Source organism: Puma concolor, chromosome B1 (genome assembly GCF_028749965.1).
Source record: "Puma concolor isolate L17-30 chromosome B1, mPumCon1.1.hap2, whole genome shotgun sequence".
Lineage (NCBI taxonomy): Eukaryota > Metazoa > Chordata > Mammalia > Carnivora > Felidae > Puma > Puma concolor.
Window position 1 is genome coordinate 145,297,342 of NC_141670.1, and position 12,222 is coordinate 145,309,563.

The following is a 12,222-nucleotide window of genomic DNA, read 5'->3' on the forward strand; positions in this document are numbered from 1 at the left end:
TGAGGGGCTTGAACTCACGAACTGTGAGATCATGACCTGAGCCGAAGCCAAGAGTTGGACGCTTAACCCACTGAACCACCCAGGCACCCCCATGTTCCCATTTTAGAGGGACCAAGAATTACTCGTGAGAAAAGCTCAGGAACATCTTATAGGGGGGTTCGTAGCCCAGGATGCACAGATTCCTAAGGGGTCCATGGATAGAATTCAAAGTGGTCTGTGACTTGGGTAGGAAAAAAATTATAATTTATTTTCACTAACCCCTCACTAAAATTTAGAATTTCCTTTGAGTATAAATGTAGGCAACAAACCACAGTGGCGTAAGCAGTACCCATGGCTTCATCAGGAACGGAAACACAGATATTGTTGCGTCTCATGATAGCTGTTGCTCAAGATACCGTTCATTTTCATAAATACTTCAAAATTACAGTAATTGTTAGACTTGCTGCTGCATCTTATTTAAAGTATCAATAAAGAAGCATGGTATGTTACCATATCACAGATTTTTTTTTTTTTAATTTAAATTTTTTTTTTTTTTAACGTTTATTTATTTTTTTGGGACAGAGAGGGACAGAGCATGAACGGGGGAGGGGCAGAGAGAGAGGGAGACACAGAATCAGAAACAGGCTCCAGGCTCTGAGCCATCAGCCCAGAGCCCGACGCGGGGCTCGAACCCACGGACCGCGAGATCGTGACCTGGCTGAAGTCGGCCGCTTAACCGACTGCGCCACCCAGGCGCCCCACCATATCACAGATTTTTTAAATGATACCTGTATTTTCATGGGGCGCCTGGGTGGCGCAGTCGGTTAAGCGTCCGACTTCAGCCAGGTCACGATCTCGCGGTCCGTGGGTTCGAGCCCCGCGTCGGGCTCTGGGCTGATGGCTCAGAGCCTGGAGCCTGCTTCCGATTCTGTGTCTCCCTCTCTCTCTGCCCCTCCCCCGTTCATGCTCTGTCTCTCTCTGTCCCAAAAAATAAATAAATGTTGAAAAAAAAAAAAATTAAAAAAAAAAAAAATAAATGATACCTGTATTTTCAGCAATTGGTTTCCTTTGTGATCCCGAGAATTTTGTTCTCTGAATGTAAAAACATTCATCTGAGAAAGGGTCGATAGACTTTACCAGACCGCCACAGGGAAGATCAAGAACGCTGAGAGCAGATCCAGTAGTTTGGAAGGCAGGTTGGTCACTCATTGATTGTTTCATATTTGCTCCTGAGTTTGCCTTCCTCTGGTTTTTCTCCCTGCCCTGGTCGCTCTTCGATTCCACTGCCGAGGTGATTTCCCAAAGGAAAGCCTGGCATTCCCTTCCCTTCCCTACTCAGTCAGGGTCCTAGTGACTCTTCCTGTATGAGGTATCAGGCCTGAGCAATCTGGCTCCTTGTGTATGTCTAGCTTCTTTGTTGTGTTTTAATTTTAACTTAATGTTTTGGCACTCTCAACCTCGGATTTTATACTCTAATCAGAGCTGTCCAACAGAAATTTACTATAGGCCACATAGGTAATAGAAAATTTTCTAGCAGTCACATTTTAAAAGGGTGAAATTAATTTTAATATTTCATTTACCCCAATGCGATCCCAAACGGTGTCATTTCAACATGTAATCAATATCCAGAATTATTAATGAGGTCATTTATATTCTTTTCTTTCCCCCCATGTTAAGTCTTTGTAATGTGTAGCACATCTAATCTTGGACTAGCCATGTTTTGAGTGTGTAACAGCCACATGTGGCTGGAGGCTACCATATTGGACAGCACAGTTCTAACTGTATTCCGGTTGTTTGTAAGTGCCCAGACACACTGCTGTGCCATTATGTGCAGTTCCCTCAGTCAAGAATGAATTCCTTACCACTTCTCTCAGCTCTTTGGTGCTGCTTCCTGAGACTATGGATGAGCTCTCCCTGGTATATGTGTCGGTTACAAAGTGACTAAATGCATTTTAACAACTGGTTACATATTTGTCTTTCTTCCCAATGTACTGAAAGCTCCAGGAGGGGCAGAAACCAAGTCTTTCCTCTCAGAAAATCCCGTGCCTGGTGAATATTTGTGAAACAAGTGAATGGAACATCCTCAGCCATGGCTTAAATCCTTAGGACGCAAGAGGAGAAATTGTTCAAATCCATAGAATGCAGGTAGCTCAGCTGGGACCACAGGACTTAATCATGGAAGCCCAGGAGGCAAGGATAGGTTCAAGAAAGAGGAACAGGGTCTTGGAAATGAATGGCTTGGTTTAGGAACAGATGCTCGCATGTGCCGTGCAAACTGCTGGGCGTTCTTCTCAGGGTTGAGTGGGTCGTAAACTGGAGTTTGCAGAAAAACATGGCTTTTTAGTAGCACTTATGGCTCTTCTAGTGAGCCTTTTGTAGTCATCTAATGGATCTGATTTCTATCACTTGTGATTTAATTATGCTATTGTTTACACAAGAAAGATAGAATACTCCAGTAACTCCTGCCCCAGTGCTTGATAGTTCCATGGGTTCCCTCCCAACTGAGTCACCTGCCTTGATTGTGTGCGAAGGGGCCTGGGGCAGGAAGGGGAATGCGCACTGGCCTCCAGTCCTGCAGGTGAGTGCAGAATGGTCTTGGTGGTGGGAAATGTCCCAGAAGAGGACGAGGGCAAGGCCACACTGAGCTGTGGAGGCCCTGAGTAATTTGACATACAGTTCACAGTGGCACGTTTCCCCAGAGGTTCACTTATGGGTGACTCGAGAATATTCATGTTTTTGGAAAAAGATGATGGCAGTTCTGCGAAGTAGATAAAAACCAGTCAGTCTGGTTTAAGGAATGTAGTGCGTTATTTACATGGGTATAAAGCGTGGGTTGAGCAGCCCCGAAACAGACCTGTCAGCAAGGAGCTAATCTGCCTCATGGTTCTGTTGCTTACCGACATATTTGCCTAAAATGTGTATCCAGTGTATGATATTCATTGGCTTCTGCAGCCTTTTTGAGATTCTTTTCATTTTGTCAGGTTTATTTTTCTTTTTTGCCTACTAATGAACACATCGAAAATTAAAAAGAAAAATTAACTTGTCCAAAGGCTCTTTCAATGAACTTTCATATTTCTGAGACATACTTGCTAAATTTACAATATCCCGCTAAATATCTCCTATTTGAGTTTCTTGGTTTTGCGGTTTGGATTAATTTCTTTTTTAGGCTCATATTATTGCTTTAATAGTAAAGGAAGAGATAAATATTATCTCTTATATATAATAGTAAAGGAAGAGATAAATATTAGGGATAAATATCTCATAAGTGTTGTTTTGTTTTTAGTTATTCCTTGACCATTAAGTAGTACTGGATTATAAAATAATCAATCTATACAATATCATATGCAGCATTACCTTTAAAAGCATAATCTGTATTTTATATTGTTGACCCTAAAAGTAAAACAACCAGTTATAAAATAGGTTTATTCAGGAATAGCAGAGGAATTGCAGTTCAGGACATGCAGCTATAGCAAACCATAGGCAAGTCTTGAGTTCAAAACAGAGGAAAGTTACTTTATAGAGAAAAGTAGGAATTGGGAGGGGCTGTTTTCAACGTTTTTTTTTTTTTTTTTTTTTTTTTTTTTATTTTATTTTTGGGACAGAGAGAGACAGAGCATGAACGGGGGAGGGGCAGAGAGAGAGGGAGACACAGAATCGGAAACAGGCTCCAGGCTCCGAGCCATCAGCCCAGAGCCCGACGCGGGGCTCGAACTCACGGACCGCGAGATCGTGACCTGGCTGAAGTCGGACGCTTAACCGACTGTGCCACCCAGGCGCCGGGAGGGGCTGTTTTGAAAGGACGTCCGTTGGAGGGAAAATGAGAGTTCAGGGTGATGATGGTTTCTTATTGCTGACTTGTATTTTCTTACTGGCCGAGCTCATTGCTGGACAAGAAATATTTTTGGTTTCCATCTGCTACCGAGGGCAAGTTGGTAGGGTGTGTGAGCTCCCTCTTCTGGACTCCCGACTTTATTTTAAATTAGGTTATTTTTATTTGGTTTCACATTATTATAAAAATAACATATATAAGCAGTAAAGGTAAACTTGAAAATGAAGTAAAGTAAAACAAACTGCTACCATCCATGTTTTCACTATCTCACAGATAACCAATGCTTCTATTTTACTGGGTATCTTCTCAGCCATTTTTCCATGGGTGAGTTTTACTTTTACATGGTTATCAAATTCTATATACCTATGTATGATATGCATCAACATATACATAATATGTATATTCTACTCACTTAATATTACCTTATAGGTATTTCCCCATATTATGTCTTTGTCTTGTAATTCAACCCAAGTCCATATGCCCAACATGCAGGAAAGCCAGTCACTGATACTTGGAATGTGCAGCAAGGAAAGGGTTTATCGGAGAGGCATCCAAATGAAGAGTCAAGGGGAGGGCAGGTCTCAAATCCCCCTCCCCAAAGGGTTGTGGTTGCATGTATTTAAGGATGCGGGGTCAGAACGTCATGGGGTATATACTTGAATAGAATATGCTGGTTGGAAATAGGGTGAAGGGAGGTGTCTTTCTTCCTTTTGGAGCATGTGTGCACATTCAGGCATCGTGTCTCCTCATTGGGATACATGTTCACTAAATGGCAGAGGAAGCATGGTAAGCGTGTGGAGGGGAGATCTTGGGGTGTGCCATCACAGAGGTTACTTTCGTTCACTCCTGATCCCTTTGGCCCAACCACAAGAATTCTTCCCCATTTCCTCCAGTCTCAGCTACTCTTATTGGTAATGAGTCAACTTCTGCAAAACAAGCTCCTAAATCAATCTGATTTAACAGGGTTTCCTTAGAGTAGAACAGTCAAGCATTTGTTAACTCACCATGTTGGGTTCAGTCTTTACACAAAAACATTTTAATGATGGTAATCTTCAGGAGCTAGAGGGAATATATTATAGCACTTTACTTAACCATTTCCTTTGTCTTGGATGTGTAGATGAGCTCTCATTTCATCTTTTGGTTACCACATGGGTTGACTATTCTCCCCATGTTTGCCAGCAAATTGTATTTATACACTCTTAGCTCTTATCTTTTGTCTGCTGCCTATCTGGGTTCCGGTGTGTTCGTGCCACTTTTAATAATGATATTAACTCGTCGTCACATTTGTGGCAACTGTTTTTCTATTGTGTGCCTTTTTAATTTTTAAATTTATGTGTAGTCAAATCTATTTTCTGAACTTTGCTATCATTTCTGAGCTTAAAAAGTCCGTTCCCTTCAAAGGTTTCATATTCAAGTCTATTTTCTTGTACTTCTCTTGTTTTACATTTAAATTCTTAGGAATCTGATCAGTTCCTTCCTTACAATTTAGCAAAGGTAGGAACTTTGTTTAAACTTTCTAATTGTGTCTTATGAGCCCTTTGGTTCTTTACTCATCTTCAAGACCAGCTATATACATTTTTTTTTTAATATTAAAGAGCTGATAGAAAACTCAGAAATGCCAGGGTTATTGTCTCATTATAAGAGAATACTTATCTCTTTTTCTAAACCTGACTCAAGCTCTTCTCTGATATCACCTTTTTGTTTGTTCCAAGATAGAAACAGAAGTGGCTTTAGATAAATTAGTTTAAAAAAAAAAATCCTTGAACTGTTTGAAAGTAAGAAAAATAGAAAATGATCCCTCCTGCTCCCCACTTTCTTACCTTGATGTCCAGGTCCTTGTGAGTTTTAAATGCACATTGCAGTCCTGGGTGACTGGCCTGCATGAACCAGGTGGGTTGGGGTAACACTTCAAGGATGGGGGACCATTTCCATCTTTAGAAGTGAAGTTGTTTTCTGCACAGCCCCCAACAAATGCAGATTATGTTCTCCCCGCTCACCCCCAGCTCTTTCTCAGGATTCTGCTTTTGGCTCTAGGTTTTTAATCTTTCACTTAGTTGACAGGGCAGTGGTAACAGGAACTTAAATACAGGAGCTGCTCAGTACTGCTGGGGATGGAAAATATTCTTCTGCCCTTCGAGGTTCTTCTAGCTGGTCTAAGAATTAAATTGACACAAGATAAAGATTATCAGGAGAGTCAAATTTAACTATGTACCTACGAGGGTGCATGTAAGCATGAGATTCCAAAGACAGCCAGGCAAAATGAGGTATAGATGTCATTCAGAACTAAGGAGAATCGGTTGGGAGTCTGGGACTTCAAAAGGAAGGAAAACAATTTGCAGGAAGATGAAAAAGAGTAAATTTTTGGTAAACAAATGTCTGCAGGGCCACTCAGAAACAACGGGATATAGAGGACTCTGATCTAACAGGCCTTGCCAGATTTCTCCCTGTCAGGTCTAGTTCATATTCCAGTGTGAATCTGTGGTGATAGCTCTCTTCCAGGAGCAGGTTCTCTATCTAAATTCTTTTAGGCAGTCAGGGAAAGGTCAAAGCTTCTTCCTGAGTCATTTGGGCCTTGATTGTTTTCAGGGCAAAATAATCAGCATGCCAAAGTGGCACATCTGGAGGCAAGTGGTCCTGAACCCCGGTGGCACCCCTTCTTTGGGCAGCTTCCCCTCCTCTGCCCTTTCTTCCTTGGGAGGCACATCCACTCTGTGATTCACTTCTCCCGTGACACAGCTGTTCAGCTCAGCTGGCCCAGAGCTGCAGGCCACTCTTTCTAAATCTCCTCTTGTAGTGTGTCCTCTTCCGCATGACCACAGTTTTGCTCACTTCTCCATGTAGGAAACACATCCAATGCATTCATGCTGTGCTGCCTGCCCCCGCTCTCTCTGCCTCTATTTGGAATTCCCCCCACTCTCCCACCTAGGGGAAGCCTCCTCCCCCTTCCAGAACCAGCTCCTGCATGATGACAACCTCAGGACTCCCCTTCCGGTGCCCTCCTTCCCTCCTTTGGGTGTCTGGCTAGAGCCTCGGGTCCACTTCAGAGCACTTTCCACATGGGAGGTAACGTTGGAACAGCAGTCTTGTCCTCCCATGCTGTACCGTGGATTTCTTTGCAGACAGAAACCAGATCTTCACATCTCTCCATCGCAAGAGCTTCTTGTAAGCCCGCTTGTACATGGTATTAGTAACTAATGCTTCCTAAGCACTCAGTATGTACCAGGCAGTATTCTAACCAGATTACAAGTTTATGTGGATTTAATGCCCCCAACAACCTTTTAAGGAAGGCATGTTTTTACCTCCATTTTACGGATGAGGAAACTGAGGCACAGAAGCAGTAAGTTCTAAGTCACAGAGCTAGTAACTGAGGAAGCCAAGGTTGAATGCACAGCCTGGCAGTCAGCTGTTTACCCATACTTCACCTGATGTGCTCAGTCACTGCTGACAGTAAATCTCAACAAAGAGCGGTGTATGAGTGAAGAACCCAATGGGTGAAAGATAAGGATTATATGACAGTATTGTATGTATCTAGTTTATACAACATCTCCAAGAAATTAGATACTGCATAGATGTTAATTTTCCAGCTTATTAAAGGTATTCCTTTTGGTTTCTTTATCCTGGGCTATTGTTTATCTTCTGTGATTGGTGAGATTATGTTTAATCGTTCAGGGGTTTAAAAACTTTTTTGTTTTATAAAGTAAGAACTCTGGGGGTGCCTGGGTGGCTCAGTTGTTTAAGTGTCTGACTCTTGATCTCAGCTCAGGTCATGATCTCACAGTTTGTGAATTCGGGCTCAGCATGGACAGTGTGGAGCCTGCTTGGGATTCTGTCTCTCCCTCTCTCTGCCCCTTCCTTGCTCCCTCTCTCTCTCTGTCTCTCTTCCTCTCGAAAACAAATAAATAAACAAACTGAAAGAAAAAAGTAAGAACTCTGTTTTAATGAAAAAATGTTTTTATATGAATTACCTCTAAATTCAATCTTGTATTTTCCTGCCTGATTAAATAGTGCATGACATATAACTCAACCTTTGCTTAATGTCTAGCATCATCACTGTGATTAAAAAATAGTAAGCCATCATATGAGCCTGTGATGTCCTGGGGCCTTGAACATTGATAAGATTTATTAGATCCACTAAATACCACGGATCGTATCAGGCACTCTCAAGTACAGTTCCTTAATTAATTGTCTAGGTCTAAGATTTGCTTTGCCATTTTTTTTTTAACCCTTGCTTCTATTTCTGGAAGTTTCTTCAGTCTTCTTGGACACTGTAGAGCAGTAATCGAGCACTTCTTGCTCTCAGTCTGCTGTTCAGCTGGAGACCACCCTGCTTCTAGTTGACTATCGTTGATGAGCTGTGGGGGAGACTTGGGTAACCAGACTTGTTTGTATTATTATTATTAAAGCCCCTCTCCTCGCACTGTGGCCTCCTTGTGGTTGCCAGAAGACAGGGGGCTTGGGAGGGGAAACATTCTGGGTTTCCTCCATCAGTTGCTATTTTGACAGGGAGGCCCCCCACCATCCCTTTCCTTGGCCTCTGCAGAGCAGGAGACCACTTCTGATGGCCAGTGGCACCGTGTTCCTTCAGTTAGAACACAGGCCATATGTCAGTCATGCCTCAGGGCGACTGGTGGCTGTGGGAAGTCATGTGGCTAGCTGTGAGTGACCTGACGTGGCCCCTTGGCGCCTGCCAAGGGAATGAAGTATTTTTATAGTTTGGTAATCCGTGCTTTGAACTTCTGAAATTTATTGAGAAAACAAGTCAAGTTATAGTGCTTCAAGTGATTGGAGCCTCCACGATCGATTTCCTTTTAAAACACTAGGTTCTTATGGGCTAAACGATAAAGAAAACACTTAAAAAGTCATCTCCAGAGTCAGTAAACACAAGCCAATGTAAGTGAAGTAGACTTGGAATTATTCAGGCCTCTAGCTCATGACATCTGGGTTCAGTGAAAAAAACGTTAAAAGCCTTAGCAAGGTTATCAGTTTTCATCATTAGTCAGAAAGCTTGGCAAAGTTGATCCCTGGGCTTCTGCACCTGGGTTGGGTCCCAGCTCTTGGCTCCTTGGCCTAGCTTTCTTTGAGGGCAAGTCTGAGGGCAAGTTGGTTTTCACCCTGGGGACACTTTTTCTATTTCTGGTTCCTTAGTGGTCAGCGAGGCCACTGCGGGGTCCTGGGCCACAAATACCAAGAACTATGCCTAGAAAAGGCTGTTCCCTTCACCCTCACTACAGGGAGGCTCTGGGACTCACCAGTGGGGAGGGGTGCCCCTCTCTTCAGGCAGAAACCTTGGTGCAGGCAGGGGTTTGCCTTGAAATGTCCTCCTCCAGCTCTAACAAGTCACTTTGCGTTAACTTACGTGTAGAGTCAAAGAGAACCTTGGACGTGGATTCAGGTGACCAGGATTCCACACCTGGTTCCCACACTTGCTGGGGAGTCCTGGGCTAGTTTATCTGAATCTCTGTCAAAGAACTGGGTTGTGATTTCTATATAAAGGTCTTTGGTTACAAGCAAGACAAGCTATCTCTGGCTAATTTAAATGAAAGGGGATTTATTTGAAGGCTATAAAGTGGGTTACAGATTCCAAGGAGCAGCTGGGAAGAGAGGACAGCTTTAAAGGTCCACATCACAGGAGTGCATGGCTCATCATGTGTGCACCACAGCAAGAGGAAGCCATCTTTCTACTGTGTTTTGCATCTTTTTTTTTTAAGTTTATTTATTTTGAGGGACTGCCCCCCCCCCCCACTGCCAGCACAGAGTCCAATGTGGGGCTCAAACCCACAAAACTGTGAGATCATGACCTGAGCTGAAACCAAGAGTTGGATGCTTAACCAACTGAGCCATCTAGGCGCCCCAAATGTGTTTCACATCTTAAGGCTTTGTGCTCAGGATCAGAGGCCTAGGGAATGGAACTGGTCCAGCTTGGGTCCCACACCACCACCCAGTGCAGGAGAGGAAGGAAAACGGAGCTCCGAGCAGAAGAAAAGGAAATGAATGAGTGTCAGACAACCAGAGTCTGCAGGTTTCATTCTGTGGACGTTTATGAAGCACCTGTTGAGGGAGGCCATGTGATACAGTGGAAGAGCACTGTGTGTGATTTAGAACTTAGCTTCAAATTCTGACTCTTCTGATGCCCATCTGTGCCCTTTGTTTCCACATCTCTAAAAGTGGAGCCAAAATACTTTCTCTGTCTGTACCACGGGCTTGCTGTAAGGACTGAATGGAATCAGATGAAATCGTGTGGTTAAACCCTTTGAGGAGCTATGCGGGGTCAGATATTTATCTATTGCACATAGCTTCGTGCTTCATGATGAAGAGCAAAGATATCTGTTTTGATGCATATATGTGTATATGTTTGCTTGTTATTTACTTGTCTCTTTTTATTTTAAATTCTGGAAAGTGAGGGATACAAGTTTCATTAGCTTGCTTGGAGTACCTGAAGCATCAAGAGAATTCCTTCGTAATCTAAACGATGTCATTAAGCAGTTTACAAAGACCTGGTACAGACAGCCAGCTCCACCAGTGTTCAGAAAAGGCCGGTTGTGGTCAGGAAAGGCCTTGGAGGAGGTGGTGGGTAGCCTTTGTACCTTTGTCAGAATTATAAACTCTTATAGATTAGCCCTGTCCCATAGAAATACAATGTGAATCACATATATAATTAAGATTTTTTTCCAGTAGCCACACCAAAAAAAAAAGCGAAAAAGAAACAGGAGTAATTAATCTGAGTATTTTTTATTTTACCCATTGTATTAAAGTACTATTATTTAGGGGCACCTGGGTGGCTCAGTCAGTTAAGTATCTGGCTCTTCATCCTGGCTCAGGTCAAGATCTCGTGGTTCCTGAGATTGAGCCCCACATCAGGCTCTGCCCTGACAGCATAGAGCCTGCTTGGAGCTCTCTCTCTCCCTCTCTCTTTGCCGCTCCCAACGCTCTGTCTCTGTCTCTCTCTCTCTCTCAAAATTAAAGAAGTAAACTTAAAAAAATAAAAAATAAAAATAAATAAAATAGCATCATTTAAAAACAGGTAATCAATATCAAAAAATTAAGGAGATTATTTTACACTCCTTTTTTTGTGCTGTTTTTGAAATCTGATGTGTATTTTACCCTTACAACACATCTCAGTTTCGATAAGCCACAGTTCTACGGCTTAGCAGACACATGGCTACTGGGTCAGACAGCCGAGTCCTAAATAAAACAGGAAGAAGAAAAGGTAAGCAGCAGAGGGAGAGAAACAATAGACACAGGAATTTTGTGACCATCTACTATGAACCAGGCAGGGCCAGGACTAGCATAAACCATTGGATGAACAAAGTATCAGGTCCTGTTATTATTTAGAAGTTTGATGGTTTGTTCATCGTGGATGTTTTTGCATTAATTTTGATTTTTCAAAATGTATTGCAATATGATTTACCTTCAGTACTGAGTGTTCTGGCACCTCTTTCATTTTGTACACAAGGCAAGTGCCTCACACCCTCCTTACCCTAGTGATGCCCTGGCTCCAGGCCCTTTCTGTGAGCTTTCTAATACCTCATCTGGGGGCATGAACCTGAACCAAACTGAACTGCATACCAAAAACAGGAGTGAACTCCTCTAATGTCCTAAGTCTTGGGCACTTATTTTGTCAAATGAATTTTGAACTGAATTCAAGCTAGGAATAAAAAGGCTTTGGAAAAGAAGTTGAAATTCAAACTGATCTATGAGTTGAAAAATTTGAAAATATTTTGGGAGCAAACTATCACTCCAGAGAGAGTTCAATGGCCTTGATTCCCTGGTCATGGTGACCCTTGACCATCCCATTTCCCAAATGGTAGGGGGAAAGAATGAAAAGGCCAGTGTGTTGAGAGGACTGTATCCCAGGACTTATTTCCTTCCTACATGCCAGCTTTAATCCCTAGTTGTCAAGGGATCAGTATCTGTAAGCTCTCTAGAAAATGATTATAGTGGAATGTCTTATTGAAAATAACGTCCATGCTAAAAGAAAGGTAAAGTATTGCGCTTTTTTTTTTTTTTTTTTAATGTTTATTTATTTTGAGAGAGCAAGTAGGGCTGGGGCAAAGAGAGAGGGAGAGGGAGAATCCCATCGGCACTGTCAGGGCAGAGCCCAATGCGGAGCTCAATCCCATGAACCGTGAGATCATGACCTGAGCCGAAATCAAGATTGGATGCTCAACCAACTGAGCCACCCAGGGGCCTCTTGCTTTTTAAAGTGGTGCCTATTTTCAAACAGAATGCTTTTCTTTCTTTTAGGGAACTTCGAAACAAAGCAGATATTCAATTTGGAGATAATGGAACAACAATATCTGCTGTTAACAACAAGGCCTATGTTTTTGAACGAAATCAATCTGTTGGAGATCCTAAAGTTGACTTAATTAGAACGTTAAATATTCCTGCAGTGGTAAGTAGGCATTTTTAGTATC

General features: G+C 42.5%; 1 protein-coding gene across 1 annotated transcript in view; it reads left to right on the plus strand.

Moving 5' to 3' along the window:
* The window catches only part of SCARB2 (scavenger receptor class B member 2), a 76,286-nt gene that overhangs the window by 25,817 nt on the left and 38,247 nt on the right, over nucleotides 1-12,222 (plus strand). The window contains exon 3 of the mRNA XM_086704815.1: nucleotides 12,053-12,200. Coding sequence (XP_086560941.1) covers nucleotides 12,053-12,200 — 148 coding nt within the window. The remainder of the gene's footprint in view (nucleotides 1-12,052; nucleotides 12,201-12,222) is intronic.